The sequence below is a fragment of the Eufriesea mexicana genome, unplaced genomic scaffold, assembly GCF_001483705.2.
Source record: "Eufriesea mexicana isolate 0111107269 unplaced genomic scaffold, ASM148370v2 scaffold549, whole genome shotgun sequence".
Lineage (NCBI taxonomy): Eukaryota > Metazoa > Arthropoda > Insecta > Hymenoptera > Apidae > Eufriesea > Eufriesea mexicana.
The window spans coordinates 150813-170656 of NW_016908719.1; the positions used below are offsets into that span (position 1 = coordinate 150813).

At 46.2% G+C, this 19844-nt stretch overlaps 1 protein-coding gene across 1 annotated transcript in view; it reads right to left on the bottom strand.

The window, feature by feature from the left end:
* Positions 1–19844, bottom strand: part of LOC108545796 (dystrophin, isoforms A/C/F/G/H) — a 460097-nt gene that overhangs the window by 92111 nt on the left and 348142 nt on the right. The window contains exon 40 of the mRNA XM_017897579.1: positions 12470–12642. Coding sequence (XP_017753068.1) covers positions 12470–12642 — 173 coding nt within the window. The remainder of the gene's footprint in view (positions 1–12469; positions 12643–19844) is intronic.

A 19844-nucleotide genomic window follows, 5' to 3' on the forward strand; every position in this document is an offset into this window, starting at 1 on the left:
TATCTTCGCGATACCTTCGCGATATCTTCGCGACGGCTTAAGCAAGGGATAACGAAGACCGATCGCTTCGTACGTAAAAGAAAACGGCATTTGCCAGTGATAGCCGAAGCAATGTGGAAACCGCAGATCGTAATCGAAGCTTCTGTAACTAGGATAAATGGAACGCGGCTATCCGGCGATTCTTCATTTTCCCTTGTACGTTTAATACCCCCGAACTGTCTCAACCTGTCAGTCCACGGTGCGTTATCCAATAAAATTAATCACCCCTCGAATTACGGCGTAATTTCCCCTCAAAGGCAGAGCTGTGACAGCTCGAAGCGAAATATTTCCTCGACAGTTCGCACCGTTGGGTCCACGCCGTCGAGCACGATCGCAACAAATTCCCCGCTGGTCATTCGTTTCTCGTTTTCGATATCCAGCAACGTGTTTCCTCTGTCTTCGCGACGACGTCGCGTAAAAATAACTTCGATTTGGCTGGATTCGTTGGGAACGGGAGGGAACACGGGACCGCGTGTTCCGCTGACGGAAAAGCGCTGTACGTGACAGATTTCGGTGTGTTGGCGAAACGACGGGAAAAGAACGACGATGTACACGGGCGACTGATAAGGGCCTGGCCCGGGTGATTCATCACGATCCACGATTATCTACCTGTCACTTCCGGTTCAGCTGGCGCGCGCGACGAATCAACTATCGCGGCTCTTCGCTATCGCGGGCCCCACTATTTTTCCCGGGATCATCCCGCACACCCCTTCGAAATTGTCGACAGTTCAATGCCGCTCCTTTTCACCGAGCTTTTACACCCGTTCGTTGTTTCGCCATTTAATAAATTCAGCCTGCCAGTCTTTTTGTCGGTACGCCCGTTTCACCGCACTTTTGTCCCCTAATACGCGACGCACAGCCGGCGACCGTCACACGTTCCGCCTAACTTCAGCGTTCATTGTCCCCGCGAAATATCTTAGCGTCCATTGTCCTCTAAAACGGAGAAACAATAACTCCTCGCGAATATTCAAAGCCGGCGTGCAATTTCGTGAAACGCGAAATCCCGTTTTCCCCGGGCTACCTTCGTTCAACCTTTCATCCTCGATTCCCAAAGAGAACCGACCGTCGACCGGCACCACAGGCCCCGGAGGTCTTATCGTTGGCCGATCTCTCCCTCACTCTTTTTCTCTCTCTAATTCTCTCCCTTTTTCGCTCTTTCTCTCTTCGACAAGCGTCGTCGGCGGAAAATGCAAGGCACGCGGAAAAGCCGCGATCCGCGTAGCGACGCGAGTCGCGACGGAACAACCGCCTCGTAACGAAGCCTCGAACGATCGCTTCCGGCACGGAGGCAGGTCGGGCTTCCGGAAAAGTCGCGACGTTTCCACGCGAGAACAATTCCGGGCAACGAGCTGCCGCGTAGACGGCATTAGAGGAAACGCAGTGAACGCGGAACGGCCTTTGAAGTCTTTTCCCACGGAGAGTCACAGGCGTAAACGCGACGCGCTATGCAACGACGCTCCGACGTTCCCGGTCCCGGCGCCCTGTTTCCTCGTCGCCGATGATTCGACGCGCCGCGCCGCTGCGATACTCGACATACGTGAACGCGCGAGTGCGCTAATCGCGCTGCGAGTAATGGCGCCGGGACGCGAGTTCGCCAGACCCACCCCGGTATCTGTAATTATTCCTCCCGATTCATGCTCTCGACTAACAACCGTGACCCGCCTTTGCTGCACGCAGCTGGAGAGAGGATGCTGCATCTCCTCGTGTCTCCGTGTTTGCGCAACAACCCCTCCTCTCTGTATCCGTGTCTCTTTCTCGGTTTGGCCAAGGAAGTTCCGACTCTTTGCATTCGCCTTTCGCTGGAAAAGCTCGCGAACGTGGCTTCAGAGCCGGCCGTGGAAATCGTTGAAGCGACTCGTAATACCGTGCAACGGATAACGAAATTCTTTCATTCGTAAATTCTCTGACAGCCTTGGAAAATGAGACGGAAAAGGTTCGAGAATGCGGGCTGAACGAATATGCTTGGATTTCGCTGGTTACAGCCTCGTTTCTGCTCCGTGCGACAGGGTGCTTATGGTGTAACAATGGGGTGTAATAAATTTCGCGAGACAGAATTTTTTTTTATTTTCATGCGTGTTAACGCTTGGCTGATGACAGACGTTTATCATAGTATCGATCGTTGAACGAATTTCAGGAATTAGGAGAACCACGTAGCTTGTATTTAAACTTGTCTGACCAACGGTGGACTTGTTCTACTTAAACGCGCCTCACAGACTCATTCTGGTTAAGAATATTGGACCAATTAATATCGTCAGTCACAAATTTTAATAATTTTAATAAAATATTTCCTCTAATCTATAATATTTACTAGTTTTGAATAAATATAATTCCTCATCAAAGGCTATGACCTTAATAATAGGGCTCCGAATGTACTTTCTACCCATATTATCGAATTTTTACCAAAAATTCTTTATTGGACACGAATTTCCTACAGAGTAACATATTTCTGTAGGCTTTTCTGAAGGGGAAACCATATTTATTTCGTTTTAGCCAGAAATCGTGCGTTTTTAGAAAAACGTTTCTTCTGAAACCCCCAACGATTTTTGGTTACGAATTCGTTTTGAGAAAATAAACTCTACAAGAATTACCCGATGTCTGTTACAAATTAAAATTCGCGATGAACGGAACAACACTTAACAAATAATTACAGAAAATAATTTTCTCGCAACACTTATAAATGTTTTGTAACACCGCAAATGTTTTTACCAGAAAAGCAAGCGAGAACAGCGTTTCACTTTCGAGCAAAGTAACGAAGAAACGCGAGCAAACTCGTCTTACATCACGGTTAACAAATGATCCATTCATGGGAAGCAAATTTTCCCGACCTGTTCCAATTTTCGCGTACAAATTTTCGACCGGTTCGACGAAACTGTTTTTTTCAAGCGGCTATTCGAACCTCCGGCAGGCAAGCGGGGCTCGAAAAAAAAAAAAAAAAAAAAAAAAAAAAAAAAAAAGCGGAACCTGCGAACCCGGATGTCGAACAAGTCCGAAAGATCCGCGTATCCGACTGTGCCGGATGCAGCTCCTGCCCTTTTCGCGTGCGTGCCACGGTAACTAATTGCCGGCGCTATTGATTTTGCTCGCTACCGGTATCTTGTTTGCGCGAAATTCGTCCCTGGCAGGGCAGGGCAGCGCGCAACGAAAAGTCGCCGATTTTTATCTCGACCACGCACGTCCCTCGTTATAAATCTCTGCCCGTTATCGAGGCAGCGAGAGAGGGTTGGCTCGGAGATTGGGCACGGGAAGGATGAAGTTTCTGCGATTTTTACGCGACACGGAGGTTTATACGCGTTGATACGAGGCTGCGTGGGTGGGTGTAATTTATTTCCACGACGATGGACCGGTCATCGGTCTTGCTCCTTCACGTCGTGTCTCGGCTGCGTTAAACAAATGGAATAAAAAGGTACGAAAGGACAGAGAATTATCAGCTGCGTGTATGCGTGTGTGTGCGAGTGAGGAACGATGTCTGTCTTCGTTGGAGACGTTGGGGCGACTCATCCTCTCCGTTAATAAACTGTTTGGAAAAAGGGACAATACAAATTGGCCCGGAAAGGGTCTGGAAAATCGGTCCTCGGTGTGAGACGAGAGCAGTCGACGAAATAAAGCGATTTGTAGGAACGCATTCGTCGATGCGGAAAAGGAAAACCTAGATATTGTTTCTACTCCTAGGCACATCGAGGGTCCGAGTCAATGGGGGCCAGGTTCATGTCTCTACGAGCAGTGCCCCATGAATCGCGGACCATTTCGAACGTTTAGGCCCTGGAAAAAATACAATTGATTCCCGACTACAGTACAGGATAGAGCTTTTCGAAGACAGACATCGTGCCCTCTATACCACCCCCTCGCGTAAAATTGCGTTCATTCTTTAACACTAAACGTACCGATATTTTACACACACCTATTCTTACCATAGGGGGTCAAATGACTCTTCGTGGTATATAAGGTATGCAAAGAATTTTTCTGGGTCAAAAATAAATTAATTTCAAAAGCGAGAAATTAAATAATCAGATAATATGAGAATTTACAAAGTCAGATGAGCGAAAGAAATAGCAATGAATATACGATTTATAAATTAAATTTTGAAAAATAGTAATTCGAAGACTTTCTGTCATGGAGTCGACGATATTTTTAAAATGGCAAATGAGAAATCATATGCAAATTAAGACACAGAATTATTTTTCTTCGACATTTCACACATCGTTAGGTAATTTTAAATTTGATATATTAATTAACGTGGATTTTCAGAATCTGATTAAATGGTGAATGAGAGTCGCCTCTCGAGTGCAAAGGGTTAATACCCACGACATCCCTTTAGACTAATAGTTCTCTAAAACTCTGTGTTTTGGTTTTCCTAACCGATTTCCCTTATAGTACAATATAGTACCACCCTACTATTATTACTAGATAGTATTCAGGTTCGTATAGACCGTGATTGGACTAGTTTCCGCAATTAGCAGGAAATAAAAAAAATGAAATTTCTTCATCCATTCGAAAACTACCGAAATTAATTTCGTTGATTTACCGGTATCGATACGTCGAAATTCGATCTCATTAGTAGCCCATACACGCGGGCAGTAGCGTAGTTAGCACGAAGCGTATCAGAGTACGGGAAGGGCCTTTGAATTGGAAACGCGTGGGATTAATCGAACGTGATAACGCAAAAGGGGCACAGAGGTGCTGTTTGACGAACTGTGGCGCACGACTGAGGAGGATAAAGACACTGCCGATTCTTCGTGGGTTCGCAACAACGTAGTTTACCCCGAGTTTACTCTCCCTTTCACTTGGCCGGGGCTGCAAACCTCCTCGAAATACTCGAGTTTCGCTGCGAGAGAGGAAAAGGATTGTGTAATTCGTAGGGCAAACAACGACGGCGGGCAGCTGTTGCACGCGCCGCGGCAAAAAGGTTACGGCGTCTGCGAGCGGAAGCTGTTGCCCGCGAAATTAAACCCGACTGTTTCTTAAATAGAAATCGAACGACCGTTTCTTCTCTCTCCGTCGATCCCGGGATCTTTCGTCCGAAGCAGGTTGGCCCCCCCGAGTTGAGTGGAGTGGATCCGAGAGACACGTTGGTCGAAAATGTAGCCAGGTTAATTCGGTGACGAGGAGCGAAAATACGCGACGTGCTGCGGTTTAATCGGAAAACTGGTAACAGGAAGGAGGAAAAAGCATCGGTCCGATAGATGTATTTTCGGTGGAGCATCGAGAATCCGCCGCGACATTCTATTAAAAAGCCAATCCCCGTGATCGACGAAGCTGGACAAAGGCGAGAGGACAGCATTCCCCGGTCGAATGTTGCCCGTTCTCTCTCTTGCTCAGTGGTGGCCGCTTGTTCGAAACTTTCGCCGACGATATAACATATCGGTGGTATCGGTGTTCCCGACCTCGTTGAAACCGGTGCCAGAAACGATCGTCGGTCGAATTATCGGGATCAGCATTTCCAGCGGTATTTGCGGTCTGATTGCGGACTGGTATCCGCGTTGAAACCGAGCTGGAACGACGATTCGCGAGCCAGGGAGCACGAAAGATCCGGTTGCCGCCGATAAATATGGCGGACGATTCAAAGAGCAGAAAAGGGCTGAACAGGGTAGACGTGGAAAAAGAGACGGGCAGAGGGTAGGTAAAAGAGCGGAGGAAATCAAGGGAACAAGACGAAAGGGTGGCGAGGGTGGTAGGATACGAGAGAGAGAGAGAGAGAGAGCTTCCGTTCGCAGCTTTCGTTGCACCGTGTCCCCTCCACGAATACGCTCTCTCTTCCGGTAATCAAGCACCGCGAGCTTCAGGCCGCGCAGCTCGGACTAATTAATGGAGACTGATTGCTCGACTCTATCCGGGTTAACCCGCTGCTGACTCCGCTTTATCGGTGCTACTTAAATTTTCGAGTCATTCCCCGTTAACCACCGAACGATTCCAGCCCTTTCCGCCAACACTTTGAGCCCCGCAGGGGATTGAAATTAATCCCTCCAGAGGGGCAGCAGAGAGAGAGACAGAGCCAGGGTTGGCCCGTTATCGGGATCGTTTACGAGACTTCGCCGTGTCATCCTCTTCGTCTAGGCCTGTAAATTATGCGTAGCAAAAAACTGACAAGTTAATGATTTACTCTCTCAGTCGTAAATTTCTGAGACACTTTCGTGCGAGAACGCGGAATGATAAGATGTCAAATATCGAATGACATTCGAAGGGTGAACCGATGAAACGATTATACTATTAACAGTAGATTTATGGACTGAGTCAATTAGATGCTGATACTCGTTAGAAATTTGATTAATACATGAGCCGTTCACTGCACAAATTTATTAATTTCACTTTTTGAAAAATCTTAAATATAAAAAGTTATGACCATACCAAGTGTTTTGAAACTTAAATTTAAGATTTCTCAAAAAGTGGAGTTAATCTATGTGTGCAGTGAACGGCTCATATACATATAAAATTTTAATATTATTTTTTAAAAACACTTGTTGGTGTCTATGTAAATGTTGATTCCTGCCCCCCCGCAGATTCCTTCATTTCGCAATATCGAACGTGGTATATCCATTTTTACGGTTGTGAGCGAATTTGTCTCATAGAATGATTTAACAATTAATCGCGTAACACGTAAAATTTATAGTTTACATCAAGCCTGAGCAACCTGCGACTTGCAAGTCGCACGTGATTTGTTACTCTTCTAATAATAAACAGAAATAGATCTAAGAGCCTTTGTGCTAGATGTAGTAGAAATGTTTGCGGAAAATGTATTTCAAAAACAGAGTTAATATGTAAAAAATATTTTCAATGAATTCTTTAATAACAAATCTTTCACTCAAATTGATTTGGAACTATTTTTCTCGCAAAAAACCTTAATTTTCTTGTCTCACTAATTGGCTCACTTCGGTAAAAATAGATATATAATCAACATCCGTAAATCTAGTGTCAAATAACTCGGAATGTGTCCTAAAGACGCCCCTGGAATACTCCTTAATTCCCCTTGGAACAACCTTGAATGTCTCTTAAATCACCTCGAAGTGACTTTGAAGCGACGCGATCGTTTCAGCTGTCGGATGAGGGATTTTCCCTTTGACGCAAAATGCATCCCTCCGTCATGCTCGTGAAATAACATCGTCCATGTCTGCGTCTACTTTCAAACAGGACTCCGAATTTCCACGAAGTTATTATTTTTCAAAGCAAACGCTCCGAAACCGCGCTGACTTTCCGACGAATATTAAACCGTGTCTGCTGTCGTCTAATATCACCCGAGTGTACACAACCCCAGACGATATCGATAAGCAACCGCCCACGGTATTCTTTAATAAAACACAAACGTTTGTAAACCGGTTCCGCCGCGCCGTGCGAAACATTACGGACGGAACGACGACAGCCGGTTCCCGTTCCGAGGAAAAATCAACCTCGCTTCCGTTACCGCTGTCCAAACACCGGCGGGATCTTTATTAAAAGCCCGCGGACAACGCGAGATTGAAACGCGAAGCCGCGGTACACATGGCGGCTGCGAAAATCACGGGGGACGCAACTTCAGACGCGCATCGAGAAATTTCCACTTCGGCTGGTGGTCACCGTCAAAGCGTTTAACTTTCGTCGAAAATTTCCAGCAACTCGTCGCGGATTCGCATAGTTCGTCCCGCTGCTAGCGAGTTTCCCGAGGACCTCCGTCTCCAAGTCTGCAACGAACGTCGTCGCGAAGTTCCCGCCACGGGCAATCCGATTATGCGCGCCTGTGGCAACCGTGTCGCCAAAATTCCCCGACCAACCAACAATTTTCTACGCCTCTACGGAGTGCAACTGAAATATAGGGTAAACGAAATCGAGCTGCCTCCCCGTCGTCGCCCGCCGTCACCGCCATCTTTTCACCGTCGCGCCACAAAGGACTCGAGATGGCGACTATACGCGTCGCGTAGCCCCGGTGCAACGACGATGCATCGCGATGTACACGACGGAAACAAGGATTCGCAATTTCCACGGATAAAGATTTCAATATGAGCGCCGCGTAATCCGCGAGCGTGCACGATCCTCTGAATGGCGATCGACGCGAAGGAGGTTCCGCGGCTGGGGAACTCTTGGACGAAACTTGTTCCGCGGCTGGGAAGATTTGCCAACTTTCTTACGACAGAAAATCCGGGGAGGATTTATAATAAACTGGCTGATGCAAATGGAGCGCCGGCTGCCAGGATTCGACTCGCGATTCACGTTTTTTAACGGACTGCCTTTGTAGGCGATAAAAATGGGAAATTGATTAAGCGAAACGGGAATAATAAATGGACATTGACTTTAGAATTTTCTTCCCGCGGTCTGTCCCTTTCTACCTCGTCTGCTGGTTACGCGTTTCAGGTCACCGTGGTAATTTTTCATCGACGAATTTCAAAGAACTAGCAACGCTCTCTTTTCATCTTTTCCTCGAGAATTGAGAAAGATGAATGGAGTTTTTCACCGGCGAACGCTGAAAAAACAGCGTCGGTAATTTTTCACCTACGAATTTCGCAAACTAGCAAACGTTCCCGCTTCCTTTTCGCGCAAGAGAAAACGAGGGCGAGAAAGAGAGGGAGAGAGAGGTGAGCCCGGAAGGTAAACACGGAAACAGGGAGTATTTAACCCCGAGGAAATGTCGGGGGTTAAATATCTCTCGCGTTACCTCATCCCTGATAAAACGATAAAAAGGGAGCAAGACGTTACGTCAGTGTCAAGCGAGGGTTGTCAATGCGGACGTAAAGAAAATCGCGGATTATCCGCGTTGGGCGAAGAAATCGGGGGTCATTAGCGTCGAAGCAGCGAAAATCGAGTTTCGTTAGTGTCGAAGTTGAAAAGAATCGTGGGTCATTAGTGTCGGGGGAAAAAATCGGAGTTCATTAGTTTCCGAACAAACGGGCTTTAGAATCCCCAATAACGAGGAAATAAAGATTCAATCCACTCCTCGACTGGATATCGAGTACACCTCTGTCGATAGTTAACTCCCAAGTCGCTTTCCAAATTCTGGATCCTCGATCGGAAATCGAAATATCGCGAATATGGGGAATATGGGAAATACGTGTAGAAATAGTAGATTTGAGAGTGAATGCAAAGCAATACTTGGACCTGTCTAACTGGTGACGGGCAATAAATAGCAATCTAGGGATCAGGCCGAATGCTTAGAATGACGTCTGAAGTGTACGTGGAAGGACGAGTGGAACGACTTTCCTTCAAGTCCTCGGAAAACCTCCAGTTCCTATATATATATGTAACTTTCCGACCTTCCAATAGTATCCCAGTGCCTAAGGCAGGGCCTGCTAGACTAGCCTTACCGATGAGTCCGCTATCAGGCCCGAAACGAAACGTACCCCTTCCTTTTCCTACCGTCCATTCTAGTACGTCACCAACAGAGAGATACCTGCGACCAGCTGACTTTAAAATGACCGTGGGGGAGGACCCCCACAATATTGAAATTAAACAATCTTTTCTTTCCTATATTCGCCAATCAAAGTATAGGTAACCCTCCTATAACACGGTAGATAGATTCCTAGAAAATGTCGTGTTGTGTGAAACCGTTTTGTATGAAACTCAGAGCCGGTACAAAAAGTGGGGTTACGTTCTGAAAACTTACTAAAAACAAATTTTTTCTTAATTCTACATAAACAACTTAATTTTTATTGAAAATATAAATGTATGTACAACACAAAACAAAGAAAAAAAATATTATTTTAATTTAATGCGAATTATAATTTAATAAATTTCTTCGTCGTCACTGCTCATATAGAAGTACAATGTTGTACAAAGATTTTTGCAATTTTCTTATCGTGTTAGAACGAAACCGTGTTGTAGGAGGGTTCTCGTAATTTCTGAATCGTGTTATAGACTGCCGTGTTGTAGGGGGGCTACCTGTATATAGATACGGGCGAACGAAAGTAACCTCGACAAGTGGCACGGCGAGGAGAGACAAAATGGATGTGACAAATATTATTTTAATTTAATGCGAATTATAATTTAATAAATTTCTTCGTCGTCACTGCTCATGTAGAAGTACAATGTTGTACAAAGATTTTTGCAATTTTCTTATCGTGTTGTAGGAGGGTTCTCGTAATTTCTGAATCGTGTTATAGTGAAACCGTGTTATAGACTGCCGTGTTGTAGGGGGGCTACCTGTATATCCCTAGATACGGGCGAACGAAAGTAACCTCGACAAGTGGCACGGCGAGGAGAGACAAAATGGATGTGCTCCTTAATAAACCAAGCCGACACGGGTCGGCGTGATCATAGAGGTGGTTTTCGACGCGACGCTGTCAAAGCAGCCCTGCCGCTTGGAAGTTTGAGCGGAGAATCCCGCGAGGGTTTCATCGCGACGCATCGATGGCGTATGGGATCGCGTAGACAGGGTCGAACGTCAAAGATCTCCGAGAGGGTGGCGCTCTTTCGCCGGTACAATTTCTGCTTACGTATTACCGCGACGCATAACTGCTACGTTATCAAAGGAGAATGGCGCCCGGAGAATTTCCGGCTTCATAGTTAACCTACTGCGTAAGCACGGCCGCTGACCCGGCGCCCGGCTTTGGAAATCTTTGGAATTGTTCGCGCGTCAAAAGCCATTGTTCCGGCGATGTTGTCACGAGAATAATTCTCGGTTCGTTGTGCCGCGGATTTACGAATTCTTTTTAAGAATTTACCCCTTTTTTCCCGCCGTTCCCGTCATTGTTGCGTTTCTCCACGTTAATCGCGTTAATCGCCGTTTCAAAATACGCATTTAAGCGTGCACACTTTTGTCTCGTGGCTCGCGCCTCTATCTTCCCGCCTTTCACCGCGGGTTTCATCGCTTTTTCCCCTGTCTTTCCTCCGCGTTTTCTTTTTTCTCTTCCTTTTTCCTGCTTTTTTTCTCTTTTTTTTTGTATCTCCTCGCTTGTTTGCCTTTCAGCTCGCGTCGAATGGTACGTTTAAACGTCAACCTTTGTTTTCCAGCCTCAAAAATTGCAGGATATTAAGGCGGGTGAGGATTTCGTTGACGTTGATGGTATTTTCCGCGTTATCTTTTACCGTTTGTATTTCTCCCCGTGGAAAACGGAAACGCGCGAGTTCCATCGGAAATCCCGACCGCCCAGCGTCCAAAGTCACTGTAACGCTTTTTCACGCCGATTTTCGTAAATCGGTCGCGTTTCGCGCTGTCGCGAGAACGGTTTGACATTGGTTTAATGCGTTTTCCAAATATGCGACGGATTAATAAATCGATCGTCCGGCGAAATGGAATCCGAAATCAAGTTTTCGGAAGTGAACGAGCGTCGGGTCGGGAAAAAATGGGGAGAAAGGGGAGGAAAATGGAGGGTGGCGCAAAAAAAGGGGGAGGAAAGGGAAGAACAACGGAAGGGGAAAAGGATGGAGAACGGAAAACGCGGGCTCGCGTTGTTTTGACCCCGGGGCGAAAATTTCCGCGCGACAACGAAGAAAAATGCATCGGGTCGCAAATTTGTTTTTGCCATTCCGGCGAGCTCGTTCTTCCGTGAATTTGACACGTGTATCCTTTCGGATTTACTTTTTAATCGGCCAACCTTCGTCACAGCTCGCGTATTAAAACGGTCGGGAAGCATATTCGATCCGAGAGGAGCGAAGCATAAAAATAGTGAAATAAACAGGAAAATATCGGTAACGCGTTTCAACGAGTTTACCACGACGATGGAGAAAGGAAGAAAATAAAAGAAAAAGGAAATAAAAAATCTACGAAAACGGACAATTCGACGAACTCGATGCTATTCGCGAATCTGATAGCCAACAGTCGTTCCCTAAAGCCCGGTAATATTTTAAAATCAAAGTCACCCCCTTCTTTCTTTTTTACCCTTCACATTTCATCTTCCCCCCTCATTCTCCGCCTCACGTCCCGGCTATTACGTTCTTCCTTTTTCGTCTTTCTCTTTTGTACACTTCCTCTCCCGTCATTCGTTTCATCTTCTTTTCTACACCATTCTCTGCTCATTACACGCCATCCTCCACCCCTTATCCGACCTCCCAACGCCATCATCGTTCGCTTCTCTTTTCTCTCTATACATTTTCCCACTTTCTATTTTCCCTAAATCCCGTACGCCACATTTCCACATTTTTTCCACAAGTACCCGACCGTCTCCGTTCTCGTTTTACCCCCTCGTTCACGTGCGGCTCGACCCCTGGCCGTCACGTTTCAACTTATCCTTCGTATAATTCATTCTTCCCTTCCGCGATCTCCGCGCGCTGAATCCTCTGCAGCCACTTCTCGCTGGCTGGGGATACCCGCGCGCAACCAAAATGGAAACGTCTGTCTCGAAACGGCGCACCTGTTACCGTTCACGAGGGCTGAAAACTTCGCCGTTCCACCTGTCATCGTTCTCACCGCGAACGCTAATTGGATCGAGGGGAAAAAAGGAGGGAAACGAGGGTCGAGGGGAGCGAAGAGGAGACAGGAGGATCGAAGCGGAGAGACAGGGAAGAGAGAATCACGGAGAAGGCCATCGCTCACCTTATCGCCATGCTCTTCGCTTTCAAGTGATGCCATCGCTGGTTCATCTCGTCCAGTCGTCGTTGCAGCATAACAGCGTCATCCTGGCTGGCTAGAGAGCTCAACAGCTTCCGGCCTGTGCCGTTCAGGGACGCGTATACGTCTCGGTGTGTTTCGATTTCCGATTGCAGGTCCTGCAACAAAGGGAAGCCAAGGTTTCGGTCAGTTTCCTCCATCCACTTGATTATCGCGCGAATTTTTCAAAGCTCGCAAAATTTCTAGGCTAACTATTTGCCAGACTTTACGGCAGCAGGGTGCAGCGTACTACGTAGTCCGTTGTAAAACGTTACTATCACAGCGAGTCGTTTGAAACTAACAGGATCAGACGCGTGTCCTGTGTTCGACGGAAAACAAGTACACCAAGAACATCGATAGACGTGACGGTCGTACAAACTAATCAAAACTACAGGATTGCAGTGGAATATCGAACTTCAAATAGACACTGCGACCAACTGTGACTCGGGGAAAAGCGTGATTTTGTGTCGGTATTTACAGAAGCGTTAGGGACGGACCATATACTGAGACCACGGGCGCGAAAACAGGGCTTACTCCTCTTTGTAAGGATGCAATTTAACCCTTTGCACTCGGCAACTTTTTCGTTGCGGGAAAATAGTCATTCGAAGATTTTCTGCCACAAAGTCGACGATATTTTTAAAACGGTGAATAAGAAATCGTACGCAAATTAAGGCGTGGAATTATTTTACTTCGGTATTTCACGCATCATTAGATAATTGTAAATTTGATATATTAATTAACATCCATCTTTAGAATTCGATTAAATAGCAACTGAGAGGCACCTCTGGAGTGCAAAGGGTTAGAAGTTCATAGAACGGCCATTTTATTTTATCCATAGAAGAAAATGTATATATATCTAGAAGCACTAAATTATCCATATTTTTGCATTACGTTTCTTTTTGTATTCAGCAGGTCGTTATTTCCATCTTAAAGTATAATAAAATAAGGGGTAGTTAAAACGATCCCCATTCGTAGTTGGTATTAAAGAACCATCTCCGTCAGACGCGAATATCCATCAGGGGAAATTTCAAGAATTCGCGAGGTATTTCCTGGGATTTTCTCGACGGACAGAAAGTATAGGTCCGAGAGAGGGTTGCAAAGGGGGCGAGAGCACGCTCGCGGTGTTCCGTCATCACGATGACGTGAATTGCGGCGAACGCTTGGCCAGAAGTGATTTATGCCGCGTTTCCATGTACACCCCGGCCACGGGCCCGGCCGTTGACGTGCGCCGTCGGTCGCCAATGAAAATAAATCGTAGTCGATGCAAGTGAATTAAGAAATATTCGCCGTTCCTTCAACGTTCTTCATCCTCCGTTCTCCCCGAGCAATTTTCCCGCCGGTCGTTCGTTCCACGGAAACCGTGCCCGCGGGACCGGAAACTGGGGTCTAAGTGGATTCCAGATCGTGCCACTATTTTTGGTCCATTGCAATCTCGATGCGAACCCGGTCGCGACGCTGAGGAAATGGTAAACATTGCTTCATGGGAATTTATTTGCGACATAGCCCGAGTATCGGTATTTACGGTAACGCCGGGATTTAAATTCGCATTGTTTATGCAGGCACTAAATTCCGCATTAAAAGACTTTGTATCATTTCGCAGGCATTATTACCAGAAGCTGCAAGCCCGAGGCTCGCAGAGGAACACCCTTACGGCGAGTGTGCACGATTGAAATAGAAACTGCCTCCCAGGGATGATCCTCGGGCCTGCTGTACAATTCCAGCTGAATCTACCAGCCAAAAAGAAACCGTATGAATCATCCAAACCTCCTGACCGTGCAATTTTAAATCACCTACGCTCTCTTCAAAATCCTACGTTACCTGTCCATTCAGAGCCACCCCCTGCCTACTCTCGTCACCATGAATTCTCCATCGCGGCAGACCCGGCCAACCACCCCTGGCACACAACGAAACCAGTCGCGAGAAATGATTAAACAGACGGAATATCATCCTGCGGCGATCAGGCATTCAGGTCGTGGCGGAGTTAAGAAGAATCGGCGAATATCCAGAGCCTGCGACGGCCCCCGGTGTTCTCGGGAAAGCGGGGACCGACTGCTCGCAACCTTCCTCACGGTCGAGCGGAATTTCCACGCCGCGGGGGAAGCGGATAATAATTCAACGGCCATTCTTCTCCCAGCTGCGGATGTTAACTTCTATAATTCAGGCAAGCACGGATTGAAAGTCGTCCCGGGACCGAATGCTCGCCGCGCTCCTTTTCGCGACTCCGTCCATCTCGATCCTAATCCGATTCGCGGATTCGACTATCGCGACTATACATATTCTCGTTCCTCGTTCCGCGAAATCTGGTCCCCGAATTCTTTCCCGCGACTTCTCGCCGTGCCCCGATACGCAGCCGTGGCCAGGAACGTGGACAATTTCTGTCGATTCGACGCGGGTATACACGCCGTGTCATAAAACGTGGACGAGTCCGCGCGAGGGAATGTACCGAGAGTGATGAACAGCCGCGGCGGAATTTATACCGGCGACAACATTTTTGGGGGTACCGATCGTTCGTCATTCGGGGTGGTCGGGGGGTTGCGCGCGGAATGAAGCGTTTGTCTCGCAAATTGTCAACTCGCGGAGTGTCACCGGATCGATGCGAATTATTTTCACCGACGAAGAAGCAGCTTTCGCGTTTCGGGGGCCACGTATCTTCCCGAAGCTTTCCCAGCGCGCGATATCGCGACGAGATTAAGGAAGGGACGACTTGGACAGAGTGGCGAGACAAAAGGCACGGACGCTCGGAGAGATTATGGCGATAAAAATAACAGGATATCCGGAATTGATTGTTACGGTGGAACATCTGGTGCAAGCCTTTTTTATCGGACCTACGTGTCCGACTCGGCAAAGTCGCGCGCGGAATTTACGACACAGGTCGCGCGAGCGAGGAGCGGCGGCAAATATAGATGGCAAATATTGTGGTACACGATGTGCAACGGTGCAAGGAACCCGTGCCAAAAGCGTCGGGGTACATCCATCAAACCGCTTTTCGTCGGAGTGCTGGCCGAAAGTACGAATCGGTGACGTTTAATTGGAACACCAGATATCTGGCCGATGAAGTTCGATAGCTGTCGTTGGATTAATCGTCGGACGAGTGTACGCGAACGTTCGCTGGCTTGAAAATTCTCCACGATTTTGCTATACCCCGTCGTTACCGTATCGCGACGCCATGTTATTCGATTTTATCGAGAGCGAATTTCCAGAGAAATAACAATTTTCCTTTTTGCCACTTGCTTTTTTCCCCCCTCGTCTCTGCCAATCAAGCATCACGTCGCGGGAAACAGATCGAGGGGGATCGACGAGGATCGAGGAGGATCGAGGAGGATCGAGGAGGATCGAGGAGGATCGGGGTTACGGTACGCCGTCTTAACGGCGCACTTTCAATGCAGATTAAATTTTCCGGGTAATGGGTGTCTATAAAGTGACCCCGGTGAACCGAGGCAGCGGGCAAAGAAGCGTTTAGGGGAAATTCGATGGGTAGATGGGCTGGAAAAAGCGCGAAATGTAAAGGGTTTTTAGCCAGTCGTCGGTGCTCGGTGCTTCTTATCGGACCAACCACGGCGCAATTACGCAAATAGCGCGTTATCGATGACGTCAAGGACGATAAAACCGTTGCTTTTTTTCTGCCAGTCTTTTACTTCCCGCCCCTCTTCCCATTTCACCTCCCGCGCAAGATACGACACAGGATTGCGAAGCTTTTTGCCCGCGATTTTTAGCATCGCGCCGATGCGTGAGTCGAATCGACAATCGCGGTGGCTAGAATATATCAGATGAGACGACAGCGGGGCGAACGGGCAGCCATAATCGCGCGACAGTGAAATTCACTCGAGGGGTGAGGCTGTTTAGGGGTCGCGAGGGATGCGCCGCTGTGTCACGAGGCGATGTCGAAAATTTGGAAATTTGAAAATGCCGCGGGACACTCGGGAATGCACGGCAGTCGCGAGTGTCGTGCTTTAGAAGCTTCCGTGGCACGCACGAGGAGCCGAGCGATGATTCGAGACGGGGTTGCTCTTTGGGAGGACGAGCGATGCCGAGGAACGCGCTTTAAGCATTCTCGCAACTCTTCGCGAGTTTCAGATTCAGAAGCTTGCATGCTTTTCTTCAGCCTGCGTCTCCGACGAAAATCTCCCCTTGCTTTTACAGCGCTCCGAGCATCTCTTTTCCTCTTGCGGTACTTTGATATTACGCGAAACGTAGTTACTAATTTAAAAATCGTACAATTTTCGCGTTGTTCGCGTGATCAGAGAATTCTAGCGCATAATTGCGAATTTTAAAATCGCGACACGGCGTAAAATCGTATATCGCGTTGAGGGTCGTAGGGACACATCCTAGATGCGGAAAACGAAGGTCTCCTGTAAATATTTTCCACTCCTTTGGGTCATCGAGGGTCCCGGGTCAATGGGGGCCCGGTTTATGTCTTTACGACCAGGGCCCCATGACTCGCGGATCACTTCGACGCCTAAATGAGCGGCGGAAAAAGGAGTCAATTCGTTTGCGTCTCTCCAACTACAAGGGTCTTTCCCGAAAACTAGTCTTCACGTTTTCCGCATCAGGTCCCAAGTGCGTAATAAAGTCCTAACAAAGAAAACGTAGTGCTATTTTCACTCGATCCCTCTCATCCTCCACCTTCAGAGTCTTCTCAAGAGGTTACGGGGTACCTTCCGGCATTGTTGCACTAGCACGAAAGAAATTTATAAGCTCGTCTCGATCGCGATGGTATTCTTTAGAAGAATTAAGGTAAAATTCGTGGCAGGTATGAATGATTCGCACTCGGCGAATATTCCAGCGACGACACTAGCAAACATTGTTAATTAAATCAATCTCGCGGGCGTCTACGTCTCGATTGAATCTGTACCGCGAATCCTTACGCTCGAATCGAAGATTCAGCTTCGCCGTGGGCGAGAAGAGAGGCATATTAGCTGTTCCGATGTCGAGCCAAGGACGTAATATTACGCCTACCGGCGAGACCCGCTTTATTGCCTGGCGTTGCGGCTTCTGATAATATTTCGAACACATGGCGTACACGCGTAATTGCCAAAGGAAAACACGGTTACGCGGCCGTCTCGCGAATAATATCCACGTTTCATCAATCATCGCGCGCGCACGTAACGAGCCGAGGTATTCCGTGAAGCGCGACGCGACAGGACGAACGAGTTCGGCGGTTAATTAGAATATTTACGGTCAACACGCAATGCTTGCAGCGTCCAAAAAGTCTCCCATAATGTTAAAATTTGTGGACAAATTTTAACGTTTTCTATAATCTGTAATATCCATTAGGTGATTCTTGCATGGTTTATTTCACTGAACCCGAATCCGTAATCCAAATTGCACGATCATCCTTGGTTTTCGAAAACTGTGAGTTTTTCTAAAAACGCACGATTTTTTGATAAAACGAAGTATTGCGTAAGTAGTGAGAATATTAGAAGGTTCATCGTTGTCTTATAAGTTAGGTGAGACTATCTCGAATTTATTAATACCCATAATTATAACTATTTGTGCCCATAAATAATTAATATTTCGACATACGTACACGAATTATGGAAATTTATCATTATAGGGGTGCGAATGGAGTTATAGTTTAGAAAAAATGTATAAATTATCATAATCATTATTAATAATAAATTATTTACAATGTAAATTTATAATAAATTTCTGGTCATTACTTGAACTTATAAAGTTCTTGTATTAAATGTACCAATAATTTACGAAAAATCTATAAATTGTTAGACCTATTGTTAATAACAAATTGGTATCATTAATGATAAATTGTCCACAACGTAAATTTATAGTAAAAATGAAAAACATTTAATAACTTAATAGTTATTACTTGAACTTACAACATTTGCACGTTGAAACTTATATATAATTTAAAAAAGTTGATAAATTATTACACCTATTGTTAATAATAAATTAATATTGTTACTAATGAATTCCTTACAGCGTAAATTTATAGTAACAATAAAAAAATTAATAAATTATTGGCTATAACAGTAGAAAAATAATAATTAATGAAATCGGTAAAGTTCGAAAATGTCCGATCGTGGTGGGGATCTCGGCCGATCGGGGTGGGGATCTCGGCCGATCGGAGGCTATATAAGGAGCGACGCTCCGCTGCTGAAGTCATTTGTCGGTTTGACGTCGGAATTGTAACGTCTAAATTTTCGTTGTGCGCGAGGGGTGGGATTCGAAGTGAGGTTAGGGCTAGCCACCCTACCCTCACCCCACCCCATTAAACAATTTACTAATCATTTTTATTTTGTTTTCAGGAATTAATTATTTTTTTCTTTTTCCAGCTTCTAATTATCTTTTATTCTTTCAGATGCTATTTATTCCTTTCTATTCAATTTCATTTGACATTTCGAATATTTCGTATAATATTCGAGTGTCCCATCGTTGGGTTGTTCATATCTTATCGTTGGGTTGTTCATGTCTCATCGTTGGGATCTTAATAATTTTTTTATTTTTATAGATTTTAATCTTCTTTCTTTACAAGGTTTAATTATTTTTCTTTTTTCAGATTTCATTTTTCAGTTTCTATTTATCTTTACTTGAGAATTCGAATATTTCTCATAATATTCGAATGTTTCGTCGTTGGTTTCTTTCTGTCTCATCGGTGGGTTGTTCCTTCCACTTGGTTAACCTTCATGGTTTCTAGTCGTTCATTTTCTTTCCTCGTACTAATCTGTTTCATTTCAGGTTTATATTAACAATAATATATTCTGTTTTAGCTTTTAGGTTTCCAAAGATTCTTAAGTTTCCTCCTGACTTTATCTGGAATACATCAATGAACGACGCAGGATGCGTGTGTTTACTTCTAAGTAGTCATAAGATAGATTCCTCGACTAAGTATCATGTGCGCGCTATTTGTACAAAGGTAAGCTACCTAACTTGGAGCGAAATATGCAAATTCTCTATCTTCCACTTACCCCTCTCGTTACTAAACAGAACATTCTCGCGATAATCGCGATTGTTCTTAAGTACCGACTAGCCTTCGCGATGTACTCCCGTGTACTCGAAAACTTCTCGTCTCATAAGTCATCCTCCCGACTCGTCTCCGACACTCATTTCCAGCCACTGTCAATCTCGTCAAGCATCGAGTTCCAGGGTGGCCCCCGGGTCACTGATTCTACTGGACTTGATGCGGGGGTCCAGCTGCCCCGGTCGCGTACGCGACTGGGGTTCGGGTACGCAGTTGGACGGACATAGTGTCTACGGTTAGACCACAGGGATGATTAAGTTCTACCCCGTGTGGCTGGGATGCGAAGTGTCTGTCTGGCTTGCAATGCCCCGCCGGACCCTCGTATCGACTCTGGGGTTTCGGTGG